Source organism: Colossoma macropomum, unplaced genomic scaffold (genome assembly GCF_904425465.1).
Source record: "Colossoma macropomum unplaced genomic scaffold, Colossoma_macropomum, whole genome shotgun sequence".
NCBI classification, from domain to species: domain Eukaryota; kingdom Metazoa; phylum Chordata; class Actinopteri; order Characiformes; family Serrasalmidae; genus Colossoma; species Colossoma macropomum.
Genome location: NW_023494805.1, coordinates 22,080,263 through 22,103,828, shown reverse-complemented (window position 1 = coordinate 22,103,828; position 23,566 = coordinate 22,080,263). Strand labels below are relative to the sequence as shown.

The window sequence follows — 23,566 nt, the reverse complement described above, 5'->3', positions numbered from 1 at the left end:
TGTTGTATGGCACACCTACCATTTCCGGGGATAAAGCACATTCCTTCCATTTGCCACTCCATCTCTAACTCTCTAATTGGCTCATTTAATGAAGATACATGTTTTGCATTCATTTTCAGAGGTTTGGGGATCAGAGGGAGGAGTCAATTTATGTGCAAGAGACCAAGAGATGGCTTCCAGTATATAAAAAGAATAGTATGGTGAAAAATTAACACCACCACCCCCCCACCTTAAATGTACTTAATCAGCCAAGGCATGTTTGTTGTACAATGTTTGCTTTGGTTTACAAAGCTTCTTTAATTACAAGGCTATTGTTGCTAACAGTTAAAATTGAGTTAAGTAGACAGCAGTGCATTGTGTACCTAGAAATGGCAGTGGCAGCAATGTAAAGCTTGAATTTTATCCATACTTTTGTCCATTTTTATACATAAAAGACTGTGATGGTGTAGCCATGCAGTTTGTACAATGGCTCAATGGAAACTGCAGTGGTGAACCATAACAAGTAGAGTTAGGCCTTCATTTTGGCCCATAAATGTCAGAAATGAAAAAGCCCACCTCTTTGTTAATGCTAATTTCTGCTAGTGCCCGTATGGGATTTTGAATTGTATCTTAGCACTAAGCTAACAATGCTGGTGCACACAAACAGTTTTGATGTTTCTAGAATAAACACAAGCTTTTAAACATTTTAAAGTTTGTAAAAGATATTCCATGTTTCTATTTGAGGCTTGTAACAGACATTAACATATTTTACCTTAATATTGCAGTTTTAAAGTAAACTTCAGTAAAGACCCCTGGCATAGAGCTCCCACTGTTGTCCATTTCTAACATCTGACTGAAACCTGTTTAGGCTCACTTTTTGCACTCAGTGAGGTATCTAGGACTTACTAAAAGGCCGAAAGTGACATTTTTTGTTTTATTTTCTCAAAATTAAGTATCTTGGTAGTTAGTCTAATGTGTAAGGCCTTCTGTCCAGCTCCTGAAGGCCTAACCAATGGGAGAGCTAACTTAGCTGTATCCTGAATAGAAAAAAAAAGTTCCATCGAGCATTTTCAGATGTTTTGTTTCTAGATAAAGCTGTTTTGTTTCCAGCTAAAATGTAACAATGAAATAACAGTTTAAATACAACAAGCATGATGATTCTTTAATTAATTCTAGTTAAATTGAACTAAAACTACACAAAAATGTACCAAAATTAGTTTGGTTACTAGACATTGTTATTATTCTCTGAAGGCTCTTCCAAGCTGGCTAATTGGTGGCTTTCATTACTTGCTAGCAAGATTAGCCTCCTAGCTCAACTGCAAAGCGAACAAAACTTCAGACCCTAAACTTCAGATCCTTAACATGTCTTGGCTGATCCACTACCTTTGAGTTAAGGGTCAGATTTTTCCCCATTCAAACTTCCTTCCAAAATTCCTTTAAGAATCAAAGTACGTCTCCTTGTTTCTCTCTTTCTCTCTCTCTCCAGCTTTTGGGAATATATCTTTTGTGAAAACATTTAACCAGAGCAAGCATGCAACTATGTTTTGTGTGTTATGTGTACTCAAATAACCGTCTCCTGCTTTGGGTCACGAGTTGTCATTAATAGTGGCGCAACGAAGAGGCTTTTGTGGTGGAAACACTTGATGGTGCAACGTGGTCCTACCCAAAACTTGTTGACATTCTAAGAACTGGGACATCCACGAAAGCCATCGCCTCGCTGAGTATAGTAAGTTCATACTGTCTAAATGTTTCTCTAACAACATTCCTGAGTCAGGGTACTGCAAGCTTATTGTCAGTGTGTGCTTACAGTTTTTGTTTTCTACAGACGCATGGATGGTGTCTGAATTCTGAAAGATTGGTTAGTCGGGGTGGGCAATATGACAATGTATTGTTATTGTGAGAGCATAATTAGTCCTGTTTAACTGGATGTAGTGCAGCACAATACCCTGTCAGAAAAAAGGGTACAGTCCAAGTAATTTTACACCTCTAATGTACAACATGTAACCTTGAAAGTACAACATGGCCCTAAAAGGGGATTTCCACCAGTATAAGAAAAAAATAGTATAATTTAATGGTTAAGATGTAAGAGTCATTTAGAAAGGTTTGATGCAAAATGCTTTGTTCTAGGGAAACTTCCTGAGTCAGAATTCTTCTCAGCAGTGGTGACAGGAACCAGACATCTGTAAACATTTAACACTTCTAAAAGCTACCTCACAGAAGGTTATTACATGAAGTGATTACAAAAATCCACCACATTGTTTTACTGGAATATAGTTTAGAATATAGTTTTTAAAATCCATTCATGGTGGATATGTGCAGGGTGTTGTATGGCAAATTAGTACCCAAAGAAAACAATTTTTTTTTCAGATTTACTGCTATTTTACTATCATCAGCATTACATCCGGTATAAAAACTCTAAAGACATGTACGTTATTCAGGATAGTAAGTAAAATATCACCACCACTGTAAAGAAAGTCTGTAAGCTTCTCTACAATGAACCAGTGAACCACTCTGAACCTGACTTTGACTCTGACTTTGTTTACATCTCAACAGCTAAATTATGCTATAATATAAATAAAGTAATAAATAAATAAATAAAGGTGGAATTACTCTTAATGGACCAATATTTGTACCTTTTCATAACTTAATTTTTTAAAAATGAAAATAAAAAACCAGGAGTCAAGATAAATTAGTCAGTGCAACTCACAGGAAAAATATAATGGAATATGCTGCAGTTACGTTCCCTAATGAAAGGTTCTGAAGATGTACCCTTAGAGTACCACCCCAGTCATATCATGTATATCAATATCTTCAAGTATTGTGATATTGTATTGTATGTGTTGTATATTTTGTAACTGCACTGTGTTAATACTAACATTTTGTCTTGTTAGGTAATTCACCAAGAGAGAGAGACAGTGATTGGTGGGGGTGAGAGCACCCGCGAGTGTCTTACCCCATCTAACGAAGACTTGGTCAAAGCAGTTGCAGCTTCTTGCACGTTATAAGTAAAATAGACATTCTACATAAACAATTGCTGATTCATCATTACAAATAGAAACTATTATAATGCAGACTTGAATTGATTCAGGAACAAAGTGTCATTGGTGAGATTCATGTCAGCAAGAGTCACTCTCCGTCAGGCCTTTCACCCCGCTGTACTATGTTGACAATACTCAGTTCCAGCACCTGTACCATCGGCTACCACCATGTCTGGTAGAATAGATTGGAGATGGGCATAAACAAGTCCTTATCTCTTGTCACAGTGTCCTCTTTAAGCAACATGCCACAAGCCTCACAGAGACACAAAAGCCAAAGAACTCTATTCCTAAGTGTAGGAAGTATATTTGTAAGAAAAATATTCTATATTAAAAAAATCCACATTTGATTACAGGAGATAATCTACATCTACATTAAGTTTTTTTTCTTATCTAGATGGAAAGAGAGGGAGAGAGAGTGATTGTGTTTGTTTTAGTGACGACAGGTTCAGGCAGAGTCCATGACGACAGTGTGTGAGTGTGTATGAGGTGAGCTGAGGGTGGACGGGGCTCAGAGAGCAAAAGCTGAGCCTACAGACGCGCACGCAGGTGAGCCACTTCTCTACTCTAACACTTAACACAACTAAACCATTAACAGATATTAATGACAATTGTGGTTGAATTTACATTGGTAATACTGTATGTTCTCTATTATACTCCAATATTCCAGATCTTTTATTTTTTTAGAACAAGATGTTTTCAAACTGAAGTAGAACAATGAATCTGAATTCAATGAATCACAATTTGACTTATGATCGCAGGATTCAACATGAAATTAGTGTAAAATCAGGGCTTTAACTATGTCTTTAACTTCAGACTTATAGGCCTGCAGCAAGTAATAAGTGGCAAATAGCTAGACAGCAGTTTAAATATTAACAGTTCAGTTATTTGAACAATGTCACAGATCAATGTGCAGGTGAAATATCATGTATCAAATGCATAGCAAAGCTGTTACCATATTGTGGCCATCATAACAATCATATATTCATATCTTTACAGGAGAACTTTGAAATACGTTAATGTAATGAAATCTTACATTAATTTAACACCATTTTGCCTTAATGTAACAACATTTCTATTGGTCCATTTGTCATGAAAGGGCAACACATATTTGGATGTGGTGTACAGCACAGAAATATATGACAAATGTATATTCAAAGTTGTATCTATATATGTCTAAAGGTATGTTTTCTTAAAAAATGAACATATATTGAAGAGAATTCAATTCAATAGATTTTGAAAGAAAACTGCATTGAAAACATTTTATCCATTCAATTCTGTAGTATAAATACAAGTACAGTTCCTTACATCTTGTATTTTGTATTTACTTCAATCGTGTGCTTTCCTTGAATCATTACTGTTTAAATATATATCTGTATTTTAGCATATATTAGAACATTCAGCATTTGCATATATTTGAGTGATATACATTTGTACAAACATTTGTGTGACAGGTTTATTTAGTATTTTGCATATATTTCAAATATATTTTAGAAATAGATATTGTTTCTGCATATGGGGAAAAAACAAGTTACAATGTTTTGATATGACAGTATACACAAATTTGCAGCACAATCTTAGATGTGATCTAAATTGATTGGCCACATGGAGAGGACAGTTTTACACGCTGTATATTTACACGTGTCAGTACAATACAGATGTGCAGATGGGACATTACAACGTTGTCAGTGCTGTTCAAAGTACTGTGTGACATTTTTATTTCGGAGTGACACGCTGTCCTGGCACCGGCTGCAGTTCCAGCACAACCAGGCAGAGTCAAAGTCAAAGTGAAGCTGGAGCTTGTCTTATCAGTCAGCACAGGAGACACGCTGATACTGATAGAGAGATGCAGAGACTTGGCGATACGTCAAACAAACACGCATGCATGTACTGTACTTTGGACAGTTTGAGTGTGATGAGGTGACAGATAAACACACAAAGCAGAAGAGAATGAGAGATATGCACCCTCAGCCCTTACAGTGCTCTGAACATCTCTGACGTAAGACTCATCACCAGTTTGACTTTTTAGAATTCCTAATTTTTTTTCTTAATTTTCTTCTTTTCTTCCACATCTTGAAAGTCAAAACAGGTTTCAGTTTAAGCTGAATTGTGCAATTCAGTACCTCAAAGCTCTTCCTGAGAGCACCTAGCACAAAGTATCTTATAGCACACTTATTAAAGGGCCCATATGCTATCATTTTCATGAGGTTAGCTTATAAAGTTTGTGTGGTTTTGTGTACCAAAAACAGTGATTATTAATTTTTACATGATGATTTTCCAATCTCTCTTAATCCTTTAGAATTAAACTGGTTACTTTTTGTTACTGCACATTTATGACTGATATATGTAAATGTGCTCTGTTCAGCACTCCTTATAACTTCAGCGTAAATAGGCAGAGCAAAACTGCTGTAGGCTGAATTGGTGGAGATATGTAAATGTTTTGATTTTAATGACATCACAATAACAGTGAATTCAAAAAGGCTGTTTTTGCAGCCTTGTTTTGGACTGTATTGAGTGCTGAGTGAAAGCTTTGTTTTGAATCATTAATAGTATTTGTACAATACATCAAACTCCTATTTAAGAAAAGTGAAGAAGTTTGGTTTTCCATGATATAGACCCTTTAATATTACACATAAATAGCATCAGTGCCTTCTTTGACTGTCTACTATTCAGTTAAATTTGATATATTTGTCTTTTTTTTCTGAGGGTATTTTACTTCACTGTATTTTCATTTATCTATCTGTATTGGTAACTTTGTTACTTTGTAAAATTGTTTTAAAAAGGGGCTACATTAATACATTATTCATAATTTATAAATTATTCTTCTTACAATCTTCTTATAATTATTATCTTCTTCCTGCTTTTCTCCTCCCTCAGTCCTCAAGACAGAAAACCTCAAGACCATGACGATTGGCAAGAGCTCCAAGAAGAACAAGGCTCCTCGCTCTCCTCCTTTTTTGGACCGGGCCAGTGGATTCTATGGACGTTTAGATGAAACGGAAGCTGAGTTGGGGAAGGAGGCGGAGACCAGAGGGAAAGAGCCAGCAACAAAGACCACAGTGGGAGAAAGGAGCAGCGTGGAGGGAGTCACAGATGAACAAGAGCATAGCATTTTTGACTTCAACCAGGGCATGATGGAAGACGACGGGGCCACACTGCTGCAGAGAAAGCCCAGCCGCCTGAGTCGCCGCTGGAGCAGAAAAAGCTCCAGGAGGACCAAGGCTGAGCAAAACTGCCTGGAGAGGGAGAGCCAAAGCAAAGGAACTGAGACTGAGAGAGCTTCTGCTGTGGATCAGAACCCGGACGTGCAGTCTGAAACCAAAGCTGAAGCAGGATCCACCAGCAGAGCTCCAGAACCAATGCTGGTCCACTTCTCCATCAGAGAGGAAGCTGATGATCAGGCGCTCATCTCAGAAAGAAAGGAGAAACAGAGGGAGATGGAGGAGAAGAAGAGAGGAGAGATGGAGGGGAAAACAGGCGGAGAAAATATGAAGGTCATGAAAAGGAGCACACTCAGGAGTTATCGCAAGGTGAGATAACATGAGCTTATGACTTGGAAGATAACAAAGGGTTTGGCTCCTTAAACTCATACCACACATTCTTGAGTGGCCTGTTCCTGGTTATATAATTAATAATTCAACCTGATTAGTACAAAATGACCCACTACTTATATACTGTATTTGAAATATCAAATTAAATACAGATAGTGTAGAGAACTTAACATGGCATGTATTTATTTGTACTCAATCTTGGCATAAGAAGAATTGTCAAAGAAAGCTTATCCAACTTCAAGCACACGTTGCCCTTGAACAGGTACATCTGTAGTTGCAGTTTAACTTCCTGGTGATGTAATCCATTCATAATGAGGAGCTTTTATGGAGGCAAAAGTTCCTTTGCAAGTTCCAAATGCAGCTAAAAATAGGTCCATTAATAACTATAGCTAAATACCTTTGCTAGCTTTAGCTGTAGGCCTTTTCCTGCTGTTAAATGTGATCACACCGTTTTTTCTGGTTGCTTCTTATTTTTCCATGCTTCCCCTCACACTCGTCCCTTCATGTTGACCCCCCTCTGCCAACTCTCTTCCACCCCTTGTTTCACTGGGCATTCCCAGGGGGGTTGATTCCACTTCCCAGCCTTTTAATCAGTCTCTATGTTTACAGGGTATACATAAAGAGGAAAGGGAGGAGACTGCCATAAGGAGATAATCTCTCTCTTAAAATTTTGTTCATGTTGAGCAACCTTGACTCAAGGGCTTTACTTTCCTGAAAACTGTTAACCCCTTCATGTTCAACAGCTACATTTAGTAGAATAAGGAAAAGCACCACAGAATGTGTTCTGATTGGTCTAAAGTGATGAAATATAGTATAGCTATATTGTACAGTAAAATAGCTTTTTACTGCATGTAATTTTCATACTTTTATTCATAATCAAATTTGGATTTTCTATTGATTTGTTTAAAAGTAGTCCAATTTGACCAAAGGACTGAATTAAACTTAACTTTTTAGCTATATATTTGATCAACTTGAACAGTTTCTTCAGTTTTGTGCTGATATAAGCTCAGGAAACATCAAAGGGATCAAAGGAAATGTAACATTTCAGATATGGACATTAATGAATCAATTGAGCCTCTCTTTGCTTTAGCAGCATTTAATTTCATCTTATGGAGTTTCCAGTGTGCCTTTCTATTGCATTCGAACATCAGAAAAGTCAGCAAACCATCTGTAGTTCTTTTGCAGAAAAGTTTTGATCCATATTCTGCTATATATAGTATAGTGTATACTGTATATACAGTTCTGTGCCAAAGTTTTAGGCACCTGAGAAAAAGCTATTTGATTAAGCAGTAAGAGCAGTAAAAACACAATAAATACAAATAACATTAATACAATACATAGTGATTTTATGTGTCAGTGTTTTGTTTAACCATTTCTAAACCTCTCCTCTTAGCAGCCCAGTATTAATTGTAACAAATGTATGCACTGACTGGGGCACCCAGGAGAAACCTGGAACCAAAATTTTGTTCTTTTTGTTCAAAAGACCAACTACCTTTTAGAAAAAAAGAAATTCTTGTTGCTTTTTACTGCATTAATGTATGTTTGCATTTATTCTAATAATTTTTGGTGGATGGATGAAGTAGATAAATTAGTTGCTGATTAATTATGCAGCAACCGATAAGCTACAGTCAGAAACTGTATACGTACAATGTGCACCTATATGGCACATGTAGAAGGTGGTGTTTCCAATAAACTGGCAATCCAGTGCATGCTGTGTATACTGTCTAATCTACATACAATAAGTGGTTTATTTGGACTGCAGCCTGATTGCTACATATCTAATAGAACTCATTTCTCTTGCAGGCCTTTGACAGAGCGCTCCGTAGAGGCTGGGAGACCTTTGTTGCGAACCTGTACAGCGTGACCCTCACACCCATCTCCTCCTCCTCATCCTCACAGACCACATCCACAATGAACAAAAACATTGCTCTGGCAGAGTACAGATAATATAGAATCAGAAACTGCTTTGTTTTGCAAATGACATCTACATTTTAGTAATTAATTGACTGAAAATGTGTTCCAATATAATATTTATTATAATATTTTGGGACAAACTGTATTTTTATTTGAGTTGTTTATATATTCCCTGTTACGTAATCCAGGTTTATTACTATTAATCATAAAACTGTACAGCATTTACAGTCTGCTGTATAGCTCAGGGTTTATAGTTGCACTAATGGAAACATGTATCTTATGTCCACTGTATAATTTATACCGATCTGTTATTTTTACGGTCCTATACTGTGTAAAATTCAGAGTTCAGTGCTGATCTTGTTTTAGGACGGTTTGCATTGCGGAGCCTGAGAAAGCAAGGTTAAAATGCTTACTTTTGAATACTTGGCTTTTGCCTTACATGTAGTGCTGACTGGGGGCAAAATGAACTAACACACTGTTCCTGCCTACATAAACACAAGGCCTTTGGCCTAGAGAACATGTACCCCCTCACACCACCTACTGGAGCGTTTTAGGACTTCTTCCAAATGTTATGAAACAGAAGAGCTGGGAACAGAATAATGGAGACAGAGGGCTTTGGCTTTTCTGAAATCTCCAACACTGGGAGCTCAACTTAACTTTTTTTTTCAGAACCCTCTTCATTACATTAATTAGTATCTTTTTGGCCATGAAGTGTATGACTGAGCCAGCTGATTGAGCTATCTGTATTGATCACAAAATATGTGTAAAGAATTAATACATCTTAAGAAAATAGTTTCTGATCAAAAGCATAGGTGGTCAAGAGTTCTACGTAAGGGTCTGTTTGTTTATTTTTTCTTTCAATTTTAAGAATTAGGAAAAGGCAATGGAAACTTTTTTTATAATTATTTTTATTATTTTAATGTGTCAATTCAAAGTTTCCTTTTCAACATAATATCATTCTTTCCAAGTTGTGTAATAAAGAGAAATGAAACATGAGACATTACAATCAATATTTGCAAGATCATTTTTTGAATGCATGTAAATAAAACAACCCTAAGTATATTTTATTAAAATAACCTAGATCTATATTTTGTTATTTAGATATTTAGATACATGCGCCATCTTGGTTCACCTCATGTATCATAAGAGACGGTGTGAAATTCTGGGCAAGTGATTAGAAACTTGATGATACATGAGGTAAACCAAGATGGCGCATGCCTATTCAAGTGAATGGGGCGAAAAGGGGTTCAGTTCCGTGGCTGGAAACCAGGAAACAAGTTCTCTGGTAAGATCAGGACGAGGATGTGAGATTGGGCACCACACCAGTTTAAGGGGAGCCTTTCCCCCTCCTGTTTCCCCAGTTCTGTCAAAAACATGACAGCAAAACGCCAGAGGGCGCCCGCGAGCAAGTCCTCAATGAATGGGGTGAACTGAGCTAAATGGCTAAAAACGAAAAGTTTAAAAAATTTAAATAGTTTCTAATCACTTGCCCAGAACTTTCCATTAATTTTAAAAAGTAGAAGTTTGTATTCCTCTAAAAAGCAAAAAAAAAAAAAAAAAAAACAAAAAAAAAAACTTTTCTGCATGTTTCTTTTTTTACCACAGCAAACGGTTTCGGGCCACAGGACGCTACAATTACTGCTTCTGAGTGTTGATTGTTTGGCGAGCGGAGCAGCTCATTGGCTGTTCGCGCTCACTGACGTCATGTACATACACGAGGCGCAGTTTTGATTAAGCCGTAGAACAGCAGAGGGGTGTTTTAATGTTAGCGATTCCTTCCGCCAAATTATAGTTCCTTACCAAGCAGCTCTTTGCTACGTCTGAGTAACGAGCTCCGCTCACTCGCTGCACAACCAGCAGTTCGTTCTCCAGCTCCACACAGACCAACTGACCGTTTCAGAATTTAGTGTAGTCTCATCTTCAGAGTCTGACCAAATCGGCTGTCGGTCAAATGTGATCTTAAAAGTATCCATTTTCTGTTTGTGCGCAAAGTAAGAACGTCCAAATAGCTTGAACGTCTCCTAGCAAAGTCATTGCTTAGCAACGGCGTCTCAGCGGAGTGATACAGTGTTTGTGAAAAACCCGCCATGTTATGACGAAATAACAGCGCCGTTAGAGCACTTCTCAACCAATCAGCTTGCGTGGCCGGAACTAACTGTTTTATAAACTCCTATAACTCGAGTTCAAAAGCGCTGACAAATATAACAGCGGTGTTAAAATGTTTTATGCTGTTCTGTGTTCAAAAAATGAATGTACTATTTGTATTAAAATGTTTAAGCGTTTATAAACTATGGTTTTGCTCAAACGCTTCATCTCAACCCATTCATTTTGGACTCGCTCGGGAGCGCCCTCCACGTCTGAGAAACCCGGAAGACGTGACAGAGCGGAGGCAGTCTGTGCAACAGGACCCATAAGAGGAGCGCCATCTGGTGGGAAGACACTGAAACGATGAGAGGAAGTCTTAGAGGAAGTGACATTTCAGGTAGTGCCTCAGCTTAAAAACATAGCAATGTTTTTTTACTTTTATTTAGTTTTTAAAGATGAATCAGCATTTTTAAGCACTCTGTAGTGCTTATTTTATTTTATTACTAATATATTACAATACAGTAAGCTAGGCATGATGAGAGTTTTAAAATCGGCAGAGACTTTTATCCGGGGTCTGTGAGAAGAAGGCGGGGCTTTTGGGGCAGATAAATTACGCTGCAGCCTTTCCTTCGGCCACTTCACTGCGGGAGAGATTACGGTGAGTTTGGTCGTCTGCTTGGTTTCACTGCTTTTAATTTAGACAAATTTTCATTTTTACCCTTAGTGTTTCAGGTCAGGCTTGCACAGTCAGTATATGTATATTTATATATGTGCGTGTTTACGAACGTTGTAAAGCAGCAGTCCTTTGCTGCGTCAGTCTACGCAGCCCGTTCCGCTCTGGACTGATTTCAAATCCGCAGCCATCCTTGTCTTGGTGATGATAGTGTGTCTTATCCCGGATTCGTTATTGAGATAAACATGTTAATATATCCGTAACATAGTGTATTAACCCTTTTTGGTGGTGGATTGATGAATTAGTTCTCTGTCCTTTCCGCCGTCATGAAGCCGCGATGGCTGACCTCTCTCGGTGATGATAACTTTCACAGACCTGTACTGAAATGCTGTGATTGCAATTATTTTATCTGAGGAGAGAGTTTTCATTAAAGTGCTCTGCTTTTTACACTTAAAGCAGCTTTTGGTGTGTTGTGCGGGTCTTTGCACGTGCTAGAAGTTTCTCTCATGCATGCACGTGGCCTGTACTGACCAGACACCTCTTTATCTTTGCAGATAGAGGGAGCGTGGCCTGCGAGACTGCTGAAGGTACGTTTTATCCTTCTCGTTTTATTTTTCATTTGAGCAGTAAATCAGATCCATGCAGATTGCTTTGTATACTGAACTACTGTGAGGATTTCCTGAACTCTCTCTTTCCGAATGCTTTTGAAGAAGCCCTGTTCTTTCTGAGTAGTTATAACAGAGTTAAAGGTTTGGTTAATCCTCAGTGTGGAGTGACTGCAGTCTTCAAATTCTTTTTGCAGGTTTAAACTACTGGGCTAAGCTTTGCTCCATTATTGGTAAGACAAACATTCATCTCCTTCCTGCTTTACATGGGTCTCTTGTGATGAGTTTATTGACAAGCATATGTCTGATTTGCAGTGATGCTTACATTTTAAATCTGAAACCCTGACTTTCTGTTGTAAGGATATCTGTACATTCTGCTCTCAATCACTTACACTTGTCTTTTTCTTCTGTGGTCTTGCAGTTCTTCTTGTATCTGTGGAAGACATTTCTGCTTCTGGTAAGAATCCTGTTCATTCTTTTGAGTTGCATGCATTGGTATCAGTCTCCCACTGAGGAGAAATGATGAGTTGTGAATACCGCCCCAGTCTGATTTGAGCTGACTGATTGGTATCCCCTCTGATCCATCAAATGCTTGCCAAAATGTGCAATTGAAAACACCTTTAACTGGGGTCCTGTGGAAGACCTGTTATGACTGGAGCTCATGAGCCCTCAAGTGGCATTGGTGTTGATGGGCCTTCTCCCACCACAGTTAGCAGTATCTTCTTGTGACAAGCATGTGTCTGGTTCATGTTAAGCATTCAAAATGTACATCCCCAAATTATTGTTGCCATATTGTGCTCTTTTACACCTTGCTAACTTTATTTTATTTATTTTTTTTAAATAACCTTGTAGGAATGTTTGCGTGTAGGCCATGGGTGCTTGACAACGGTGTCCAGCTTCAGGTAAAAAGTTTTTGTACCATTTTGGTTTTATACAGATGTAGTTGGAGATGATTAAACAGGGTTTATCCCATGTCTGGACGACTATTCAGTCAAATGGCATCTAGTCACCAAAGGCTGATCAGACAAGTGTTGGCTTCATATTTGTATTTCATAACTAATCACATAACTAATTTCATGTAGTTCATAACTAATCACAGCTCTCTCCCACAGAAGGCTAAATGTGACGACTACCTGTTGCGGCTGCAGCGCATGATTGGTAAGTCTTCCATAATGGATCCTTCTGAGAACAGTTGAGCCTTATCTCTGTGATGAATTTTCTTAGCTCAGTTTGAACCGATGTGAAAAACCTAATAACATCTGAGAGATGCAGATTCAGTTTCCTCAATTTTTGTCATGAGGTTATGTATAACTGCTCATTGTTTCTGTTTAGAACTTTTCTGTGCCTTGGCAGTCTGGGGAAGTGGGTGATTTTCCAGATAAGGGTAAGTGGACATTCTAGTATGTTGTATTTTAAAGCTATTTGTACTGGTTTTGAAGCAACTTCAATCATGTGCTGCTGGAACTGCAGAGTCACCCATTAGCCCCTCTCCTTGTGGCTTGCTGAGATTTTCACTCTCTCAACAGCACCATTACTTGTCTCTAAAGATAAATTGATGGTCATGTCATTGTGCAGAAATCAGTTTAATTGGCCTTAAATTGACATGTCAAACTGCCAAGTAGATTCCAACATTTTCTAAATCCAGTTTTCCCTGTTTTAGTGGTTGGCTTGTGTCTTGACTTCTGAGGTGTGCCAAGTTTTCATCTTAACCTAACTTGATCACATTTTGTGTTCAACAGGTCAAATCTGAAGTTTAGTTGGAGAATGGGCTCATGATCATGGTAAGTATCTGAATGTCTTTAACTAACTTTATCATCTCTGTGATGAAGATCCTAAGCTCACTTTGAACCACTGTGAAAATGTATGAACACCTGAGAGATTATGTACACTTGTGCCATATCTGTCTGAGGCATGCAAGGTGCTTCATCTCTTTCTTTTTACTTGCAGTGACTGCATTCTAGAGGTTAAAATCAGAGTCTGCATCCAGTTCCAGGTAATTCCATAACCATTCTTCATATGGCTGTTTTTGGCATTCTGCATCTTGGGATGATTTACTTTGTCTCGTTCGTCTGAACCCCTGTAGAGAAATATTACTACTGATGATGCAAAGGTACATTTGTGTGTACTTGGGTTGGTATTAAACAAACTGATTGTTCCTTCTTAACTTGGCAGGTCCACATTAGACTTCATAAACTGGTAAGCAGCTTGCACTTTACACATTTATAAATTATCAATACTAGCTGCTGGTTCATGTGATGAAACTTGCACATGTCTTACACCCTGTGTCAACACCAGAACCTGAAAAGGTGAACCCACTGGTGTTGCCAGGGTAATAAGGGGATGGCCCGTTGGGTTACCAACAGTCTGAGCGGCCCAGCTCTAATACTACTTGGGCTCACTTTGAGCTCTGCTTCAGTGTTTTTTTAAAGTCTTGGTTTTCTTTTAGCTGGTGGAATGTAGTGCTGTCTTCTGCAAAAGGGGCTTGCTTCCTTGAACATCAGGTGGGTATAGAGTTGGTGTGAATTTTTGACTGCAGACTGAAGAGAAATGATGAGTAGCGAATACCGCCCCAGTCTGACTATGAGCTGACTGATTGGTATCCCCTCTGATCTGCCTGAAATGACTGGTTAATAGTTTTCACAGACTTGTTCAATGCAGGACATGCCACTGGAACCCATGAGGTGTCTACAAAATGGCAGATAGTTATTTCCACTCATTTGGAGAATGATTGATTAAAGTGCACTGGTTTAATTGTTTCTTGTTAGCTTATGCCTTGTACACCAATATTTTGAATCATCTTGGACCTCAGTGGCACATGCTGCTTTTTTTTTTTTAAATAAATAATCATTCAGAAAAATGGCTGAAGGACAGCAGGTGTGCTCTTGGTTACAGGTCATTGGTATACACATTATTTTAATCCTCAACTAAATGGCTAATCTTTACTTTTACCACTCAGTTTTGAGAATTCACACACTGCTCAAGTAGATGTTTTGCAATCAGTCTAACTGCAAAATAGATTAGGTGGTACATCTGCCCAGTCTAAAGTTGCATCACTGTTGGTGTTTAAGTGTGCACTTGTTTTTGTCAAGCTATATGCAACAGAGGTTTTAAACCAACACTAAAGCTCATTGGTGTGGTTTTATTTATTTTTTGCCTAAGTGTAGTTCCTCAGTGTGTACAAACCCCAGGACACTTTGAGAAGTTTTCCACCACTTATTCTTGAGCCCCTGTGCAAACCTCTATTCTGTCATACATGTCATTGTGGCCAGATCAGTCATTATTGTTTCCTTGCAGGGCTGCCTTTTCAAGAATAGGAGAACTAGACAAACTTGGTGGAATTTTTCAGGTATTTCCATAATCACTACTCTAACTGTTTCAACATTCTGCATCTTATGATGATTCATTTTGGGAATCTTGTTCATCTGAATTCCTGAGGATAAATGTTGTTACTGATGATGCACATGTACTTCAAAAGTGTGCCTGTTTTGAAACAAAAACTAATTGTTCCTTTACCTTAAGGTGGATCTGCTGAGTTGGATAACTTCTAAACAGGTAAGAAGTTATGCCTCATTAATACATCACAATGACTTTCAGCACAAAGTTATAGAAATGATGAGTTGTGAATACCGCCCCAGTCTGATTGAGCTGACTGATTGGTATCCCCTCTGATCTATCTCGGATGCATAGTAATGCAGCCATGTTGAAACAAGTTTCAGCTTAGGAGTGGCAGTTAAAGGTGCCAGCAAGATGGCAAATCGTACTTTCTTCATCAAGTGACTTCAAGGTTGTGTGTTTCTCTCCCCACCCCCCACCCCTACCTGTAGGAGATCTCAACCTGCGCATGTGCAAAAACAGGCAGTGGTACTGGAAATAAGAAAGCAGCTGTGAGGTGGCAGCAAAACACTGAGTGATGCTGAAACCAACTATATGCTTGAAATAAAGAATTTAAATTTATCAATATTCAAGATGCATGTGTGGGTGTTTTTTTTTTTTAATGGCTAGGGCATGAACAAGCTGTTAGTCTATTGGCTGAAAATTGTTTGACTTGGACCCTGAAGTTTTCCAGTTATCTGATTCCTCAAGTGCGTGCAAGTGTGTTGATCAGATAACTGACAATCTGACTTTTTTGTAACTATTTGATTAAGCACATGTAAAGGCTAAATTGTCTAGTTTTAACTAGTTTAAAGAGTGGCTTTCCTTAAATAAAGCTAAACCACACAACCTGCTGTGGATGAACAACCTACTCCAACATTGTGCTTTTGGTTTGCTCTGGGTTAAAGAGTTCCAATTACTACTCCAGTCCAATATTGCCAAGTATTAACTCGCCCATTCAAATCATTGAATTCATGTGTTTGTCACTTCCATGGCCACAGGTGTATAAAACCAAGCACCTAGGCATGCAGACTGCTTCTACGAACATTTGTGAAAGAATGGGTCGCTCTCAGGAGCTCAGTGAATTTCAGCGTGGTACCGTGATGGGATGCCACCTGTGCAACTCCAGTCGTAAAATTTCCTCGCTACTAAATATTCCGCAGTCAACTGTCAGTGGTATTGCAACAAAATGGAAGTGATTGGGAACAGCAACTCAGCCAGGAAGTGGTAGGCCATGTAAAATGACACAGCGGGGTCAGCGGATGCTGAGGTCACGAACTTCCTGCTACAGACCTCCAAAGTTCATGTGGCCTTCAGATTAGCTCAAGAACAGTGCGTAGAGAGCTTCATGGAATGGGTTTCCATGGCTGAGCAGCTGCATCCAAGCCTGACATTACCAAGCGCAATGCAAAGTGTCGAATGCAGTGGTGTAAAGCGCGCCGCCACTGGACTCCAGAGCAGTGGAGATGTTCTCTGGAGTGACGAATCACGCTTCTCTGTCTGGCAATCCGATGGACGAATTTGGGTTTGGCGGTTGCCAGGAGAACGGTACGTGTCTGACTGCATTGTGCCTAGTGTAAAGATTGGTGGAGGGGGGATTATGGTGTGGGGTTGTTATTCAGGAGTTGGGCTCGGCCCCTCAGTTATAGTGAGAGGATCTCTTAATGCTTCAGCATACCAAGAGATTTTGGACCATTTCATGCTCCCAACTTTGTGGGAACAGTTTGGGGATGGCTGCTTCTTGTTCCGACATCACTGCGCACCAGTGCACAAAGCAAGGTCCATAAAGACATGGATGAGCGAGTTTGGCGTGGAAGAACTTGACTGGCCTGCACAGAGTCCTGACTTCAACCCGATAGAACACCTTTGGGATGAATTAGAGTGGAGACTGCGAGCCAGGCCTTCTCGTCCAACATCTGTGTGACCTCACAAATGCGCTTCTGGAAGAATGGTCAAAAATTCCCATAAACACATTCCTAAACCTTGTGGAAAGCCTTCCCAGAAGAGTTGAAGCTGTTACAGCTGCAAAGGGTGGGCTGACATCTTATTAAACTGTATGGATTAAGAATGGGATGTCACTCAAGTTCATATGCGTGAGAAGGCAGACGAGCGAATACTTTTGGCAATACAGTGTATCTAATGACTGTCTACTCTGACGCCCCTAGAATAGTGATGAGATCTGGTTGAGTCTCAAGTCCCATCTAAATTTTTTATTTATTTTTTTATTGGTCATCTCTGCATATCTTTTAGTGGTCTGTGATTTAAATTTTTTTAATTATTATTTTTTTATAAGACTACTTCATTGACAAACACCAGGTATTTTGGCCAAACGTCCCCTTTTTTGCGTGCTATTTATACAGTGGCCGTGGCAGAACTTCTGGCAAATAATCTTTTGTAGCCAAAAGGGGCAAGAGGAGAATATTGCGATTTGCAGTGCTCTGGTATATGGTTAAAATTTCTTACAGTTCAGATCAATGGAGGAAATGAACCCTGCTTTCTGTGTAGTTCTTGGCTTTAAAATGCCTCTGAATTATTCACACATCCTAATATATATTTTTTTTCTCCCCCTTGTGCCCAGACCAGAATGGGGATTTCCCTGCTATAGCACACTTACCATATTTGGTTGTTAACTGATAAGTTAAATCAGGTGTGCCTGAGTTGGAAAATCCCCAGACTGTGCAGGAATCCAGTCCTCCAGGACCGGAGTTCCCCAGCACTGGTTTAGGACAAAACATGGCTATAATGTGGAGCATATTCATCAGCAAGAAACAAAGCCTGGAGCTACACCTGAACATCTTAAAATGGGTGTTTTATCCGCACAGGGCCAGCGTGGCTGCAGGTTTTCACTCCAAACACCTGATTCTACTTGTGTAATCAGTTGGTCGTAGTCTTCAAACATTTAATCAGGTGACCTCCTGCTTTGTAGAAGTGAAAACCTGCAGTCACACCCACCCTCTGTGGATAAGATTGGACACCCCTGTCTTAAAAAAAGGCATATGCCTCGTGTCCCACACATACATTTTCTGTAAATTTTGAAAGATGTTATTTATGCATGTTATTGTTGCTTTCCTGTATCTCAAATAGTAACTTGCAGAAGACAAAAAAAAATTATTTTATTGAATTGTTATATTCATTAAAATATATTATGTATGATGTATATTATGTAAGTCAATTGCAAGAGGGTTTTTTCCTCTCCCCAGTACTTTTAGACCACTTATGTTGGATCATTAATGAAATTCACATGATGGAAAAGTAGCTGCTCTGCTCAAATGATACAGTATCATTTGGAATTGGCATTGATCAAGTTACAAGGGAAGTATGCAAAATGGAACACGGGCAACAAACCTTTAGCCACAACGGGCTTGAGAAGCATTTGGAATCCTTTGGTGATTGTGAAATGTTAATAGTGCAGTATCAGTATTCACTGAAAAATGCAATGCACAAAACATTACAAGTGATGTGTTAAAAAAAGTCATTTTAATCTTTAGGGGAGGAAACAGCAAAAGATGTACATTCTGGTGAACTGGTCATATTTATTTGGCTTATTTCAAAGTGTGTAAACACTCATTTGATGGTCATTGTGAGACTACAAAAACCATAAAAATCACTGGCAAACAATTTCCTGGGCAAGGATCTGCAGAATTACCAAGAGCTGGTACATTTACTGCACAGTGCATCTTCAGTCTTCCACTCATGGTGCCACAAATCTTTATTTGAAGACCTTTGTTTTCCATTCCCATTGAACAGGTAAAAAACAGTTTTCAGTGTGTATGTGAGAAAATAGAGGCTTAAATGTATCGCTTACTCAAATTTGGAAGAGTGGCAATGTGAAATTCTGCATCATTAATGAACTGAAAATGACAAGGGTGCAGGGCAAGCGAATCCTTCAAAATCACACTGTAGTTGAAGTGCCCTCTGTTGTAACCACAGATTCCGACTGAGACTAATTTCTGTAGTTACAACTGCAGCAAAATTGGCTGACTGGAATTTAAATATTTAAGGCAGCTTTTTCAGTCTGCTGTAAAGATCCGAGCAGCAATGTCATCCAGGAGCCAGTCGACACCCATCAGGAGGTTTTCACCCGTTACCGCGCTGCAGCCCACTATACACCAATGATGCGTCTTGATCTCATCTAGAGCTAGTGCCTGTCCAAAGAGAATCATATTAGAGAATGTAAACTGTTCTGGATCTGCAAGTACAAACCTCTGCACCCAGCGGGGGAAAAACCTGAGCTGTTCTGACAAAGTTGCACCTCTAACATGGTAACTGTATGGCACTGGTTGTCAGTCCTGGTCCTGAAGTAGCACTGTCTTTCCCATTTTAGAATTGACCAAGCTCCCACCAGACCCGATGCATCTAATCAACTAACAAGCCTTTCCTGAGGTGAACTGGGTGTGTTAGAGCAGTAAATACAAAATGCTGAGCAGTGGTACTCCAGAACCAGGATTAAGATTGGTCACCAATCCTCCTCATGGAGATCTACTTTGCTGCAGAGTTCTAACATGCTGCCTCACCTCCTGCTCCCTTACCTAACATTAGTGCGTCTGATCAAAAACTTTGAGAGCAGAAATGAAAACACGGGAGCAGGTGCGGCAGATTGTAATTTGACATCTAGACTCCAAAGAAAGAGATTATTGGATAATGATAAGTTTTAATATAAGTTTATGTAACTAGGTTTTATTCAGGATTTTGTAATTGTGGGCCAGTGGTATTACTCCACTCATCATAAAATGTTCATACCACAAAAAAGTCAGCTGGCATTATGAAATGATTTTAAAAAGAAAAAAAAAAATGGGTTTGAGATGGCAATATCTAGTAGGCTTGGGTTGAATCTATTTTTTCATACCTTCCTGTCATTTCACCAGGGTATAGGGTATGTGATGATATTTAAGTAAAAAAACAAAAACAAAAAAACAAAAGCTGAGCTGCTGGTATTAGAAGTCACTTTTAACACTTTGCTCTTCTTGTCTAGTGTTATTTTAAAAATAATAAAAAAAGTAGCTCAATTTACATGGTTACCGAATCAGTGAACACAGTGCATGATTCTCAAACTACCATTCAATAGATGTCAAACCATCTATCAAACAACTGATAAATGTTAATCAGTGCTGCTTACTAGGAGAGAGAAGCTGGTTAGCATTAGCTTTGTTAGCATTCTAGCAGTTCTGCCCATCACAGAACATGTTTGATTCTGGCTAACTGAAGTACTGACACAAGTTAGTTGATTTAAATTAATGATTCAAACCTGAGAAAGTCACGCCAAGCAACCACTGAAGGGACAATAAGGCGAAATTAAAGCTGTTCTGTGGTGTTTGGATATACGGCTTGATAGGCTACCTTAACAAACAGCTACAGCCCCAAACAGTGTCATCCACCACAGTACAGGCTTGATTCTGAAAACTGGTGCTCAGTTGACACAACTGATACATTTAACTCTCTGCTGTGGCTGAGCTGCTATCATGCTTAGTTTTTCTGAGGTTTTTCATGGCTCTGATTTCCCCCTTTTTCTATTAGCTCCACCAATCGGTGAGCCTTCTAAAATAAAATGGATGGATGTGCTTGTGTGTTCAGACAGAAATAGAAATTTGACACTTTATAATTTTGAAATACTGTCATCATTTTCAAATATCATCATTTTTACATACAGTATTACCATCATATCTCTCAACCCTAATATCTAGTATGCAATCATTGCCTTGTTTGCAGGCGTACCCAGGAAATGGCTACAGCATGTTAGTGTTATCTTTGTTCCAACATAAAATTCAAATCATGTCGACCTTGATTATTTTTATTGAAAAAAACTCTATAAAGTTCAATGCTGTGACCTGAGAGACCTGAGAATGAAGAGTGCTGGGCTGAGCTACAACAATCCATCAAGTAATTGTGATGTATGTCAGGGATGGGCAGGTCATGTCCTCAGGGGCCAAAGCATTATGGAGTCAAACTCTTGATTACTAAATTCAAATACTAAAGCATGGAAACACTGTGCAGATATATGACCCTATACGTCCCAGTCCCTAAGGGGGTATTCCTCAAAGTAGGACTTCTCAGTCTGCTGTAAGATGTAAGCCAAAAGTGAGGAATGTCCAACAGGAACATCCCTTAGCTCTCCTTCTATTGGACAGTGCTAACTTTGGGCTTAAGCTGATCTGGCTACCTTAGAAATCCTGATTTTTGAAATAGCCCCCTGATCTACATAAAGAAGAAACACTAACCTCTTTTATGGCATCCTTGGACAATGCTCCAGGCAGATCTTGTTTGTTGGCAAATACAAGAAGGGTGGCTCCTGCTAGTCTCTGGTATGAGCAACAAACAGAGATGCAAGATCACATTTTTTGATGACTGAGTACTCCTTGAGAATACAGTCAAATATATGAATAGTTCAGTACTACTGATTGAACTTTCTCACCTCCTCCAGTAACAGTGCATTGAGTTCTTTCCTACAGTCTTCCAATCTCAGTCTGTCTGCACTGTCCACCACCCACACCAGTCCATCTGTGCTTTCAAAATAATTCCTCCAGTACGACCGCAATGATTTCTGACCTCCTACATCCCAGATATTCAATTTGAACCTGTTCCCACATTAAACGAAAGAGACAGCCAAGGAGCCTGGTAAATATCCTACAAAAGTCAAATGCACATTTACTTACAGAGTTTAAGCAATAATCTGAATTAACCCATTTATGCTTAACACGTCAATTTACTATGATAAAGCAAACTGGCACAGAATTAGTTCTGATAGGTTTAAAGTGACGATACTGTGTATAGACCTTTGATGAACGTCTAACAATACTTACTTCAACTTTTGACTGTCATTTTCATGCCTTCATTCATGATCATATTTGGATCTTCTATTCATGGGTAAAAAATCAGTAATCCAATCCAATATACTGAATTTACTCTGATAAAATTAAGCAACAAAAACTCACTTTTTAGGCTTATGGTTAGATCTATTAGTAAAATTTCTTCAGATTTGTGCTCAGGTGAGCTCAGAGAACATGCGGACAAATTTTAACATTTCAGATATGACATCGATTAAGTTAACTGCTCTGGCTTCATACAGGAGTTTTACTACAACAGTAAGTGCTTGTATATTACCCTCTATGCTCTAGTGTTTTTATGTTGAATCCTAAGGTGGGAGAAATAGTGCTGACATCCTCGCCATTAAATTTCTTCAAGATGGTTGTTTTTCCAGCATTGTCCAGTCCACTAAAGTCATGGTGGTTAAGGAGCAGCAGGACAGCATTAGAGCATTTTACATTTTACATCAGTAACAAGAATGGTGATAAAAAACAGTATAGATAAGCACAGTAACACACATCAGCTTTAGGCGTTAAGAACACATCTCCACTGCCGTTACATGAAGGATACAGCATTAGGAGGCGCATCTCCCGCTCCTTATGCTTCAGCTTCTTCAGTATCGTCAGTAAACCCATAGTGAACGCTGTTTCCACAAATGACCACAAAACAATACCTGAAAGACTTTATTAATCTGAAATTACATCTCTGGTTAAAGTCTATTGTCGTTCTTCAGAAAGCGCCTCTTCTATGCTGCTCCATCAAGCCAACGGCGCTCGCCCTGAAACCAGGAAGTGTTGCTGTTGTTTGCTCCAACATACTCAAACGTCATTGGTCACTCCGTCCACTGCGAAAAATGGTCGAGGAAACTGATTGGTTGACTTTCATGCCTCCGTGCCCACCTCTCGGCCCGGTTAAGGGCGAGTCTGTGTTTTGATTGGTTAAACCAACCGTCAATCGCAGGAAAACCATCCTTTTACTGCTCACCCTGTAGAGTTAAAGGGGAACTCCAACGATTTTAAAAGTGTCTGCATACTTCAGTAGTTGATGTAAACAAAGTCAGTCATAGTGGTTTGATGTGAATGAAATGCGTCACCGTAGAGAAACTTCATTATAGAGAAAGTCAACATTGTTCACAGTGCTGGTGATAGGAACCAGACGTCTGAAGATTTCAGATGTGTTCACAGTGCTGGTGATAGGAACCAGACGTCTGAAGATTTCAGATATGTTTACAGTGCTGGTGATAGGAACCAGGAGACACAATGTTTACACTGCAAATACGATATGAATGTGCTATTTAAAATTACCAGCAAACCCAGACCTCTCCTGAGTTTTGTATGCCGTGATAACTAGGTAGTGAATCTGAAAAAAGGTTTTTCTTTGGGTATTATTTTGCCTTACAACAACCTATATGTACACCTTCACCATGAATGGATTTTTGGAACACTTTGGACTAAAACTTTATCTCAGAAATGTCATAAAACAATGTGTGTGGCATCAGACAGTGTATTTGTAATCATTTCATGTAATAACTTTCTGTGAGGTAGCTTTAAG

General features: G+C 39.0%; 2 protein-coding genes, 1 long non-coding RNA gene and 5 other non-coding genes across 9 annotated transcripts; 7 read left to right on the top strand and 1 right to left on the bottom strand.

Annotated features, from left to right (window-relative positions):
• Nucleotides 1–3,433: 3,433 nt before the first annotated feature.
• Nucleotides 3,434–9,489, top strand: sb:cb1058 (uncharacterized protein LOC394209 homolog). Its single transcript, XM_036596369.1, has 3 exons — nucleotides 3,434–3,563; nucleotides 5,892–6,544; nucleotides 8,369–9,489. The coding sequence occupies exons 2-3, from the start codon at nucleotides 5,918–5,920 to the stop codon at nucleotides 8,510–8,512; spliced, it is 771 nt and encodes a 256-aa protein (XP_036452262.1). The 5' UTR covers nucleotides 3,434–3,563; nucleotides 5,892–5,917; the 3' UTR covers nucleotides 8,513–9,489.
• Nucleotides 9,490–11,168: 1,679 nt separating this feature from the next.
• LOC118826439 lies at nucleotides 11,169–15,807 on the top strand. Of its 2 annotated transcripts, XR_005008751.1 has the most exons (14): nucleotides 11,169–11,222; nucleotides 11,792–11,824; nucleotides 12,040–12,075; nucleotides 12,264–12,299; nucleotides 12,695–12,744; nucleotides 12,955–13,000; nucleotides 13,175–13,226; nucleotides 13,582–13,623; nucleotides 13,790–13,835; nucleotides 14,015–14,038; nucleotides 14,289–14,343; nucleotides 15,137–15,188; nucleotides 15,362–15,394; nucleotides 15,667–15,807. It is a non-coding gene; the product is annotated as an uncharacterized LOC118826439 (long non-coding RNA). The 2 variants fall into 2 exon arrangements; XR_005008752.1 differs by lacking the exon at nucleotides 14,289–14,343 and having other exon boundaries at nucleotides 11,174–11,222.
• Nucleotides 12,355–12,426, top strand: LOC118826792. Its single transcript, XR_005008794.1, has one exon. It is a non-coding gene; the product is annotated as a small nucleolar RNA SNORD31 (small nucleolar RNA).
• LOC118826790 lies at nucleotides 13,658–13,722 on the top strand. The gene has a single exon (XR_005008792.1). It is a non-coding gene; the product is annotated as a small nucleolar RNA SNORD29 (small nucleolar RNA).
• On the top strand, nucleotides 14,090–14,212 carry LOC118826794. Its single transcript, XR_005008796.1, has one exon. It is a non-coding gene; the product is annotated as a small nucleolar RNA SNORD22 (small nucleolar RNA).
• Nucleotides 14,383–14,455, top strand: LOC118826793. The gene has a single exon (XR_005008795.1). It is a non-coding gene; the product is annotated as a small nucleolar RNA SNORD31 (small nucleolar RNA).
• LOC118826791 lies at nucleotides 15,445–15,517 on the top strand. Its single transcript, XR_005008793.1, has one exon. It is a non-coding gene; the product is annotated as a small nucleolar RNA SNORD31 (small nucleolar RNA).
• A 2,920-nt stretch (nucleotides 15,808–18,727) lies between the features above and the next one.
• On the bottom strand, nucleotides 18,728–22,822 carry arl2 (ADP-ribosylation factor-like 2). Its single transcript, XM_036596988.1, has 5 exons — nucleotides 22,586–22,822; nucleotides 22,313–22,423; nucleotides 21,624–21,786; nucleotides 21,430–21,510; nucleotides 18,728–19,359 (listed from the first exon to the last, which is right to left on the bottom strand). Exons 1-5 carry the CDS (start codon nucleotides 22,648–22,650, stop codon nucleotides 19,225–19,227), a joined length of 555 nt encoding a protein of 184 aa, XP_036452881.1. The 5' UTR covers nucleotides 22,651–22,822; the 3' UTR covers nucleotides 18,728–19,224.
• Nucleotides 22,823–23,566: the final 744 nt, after the last annotated feature.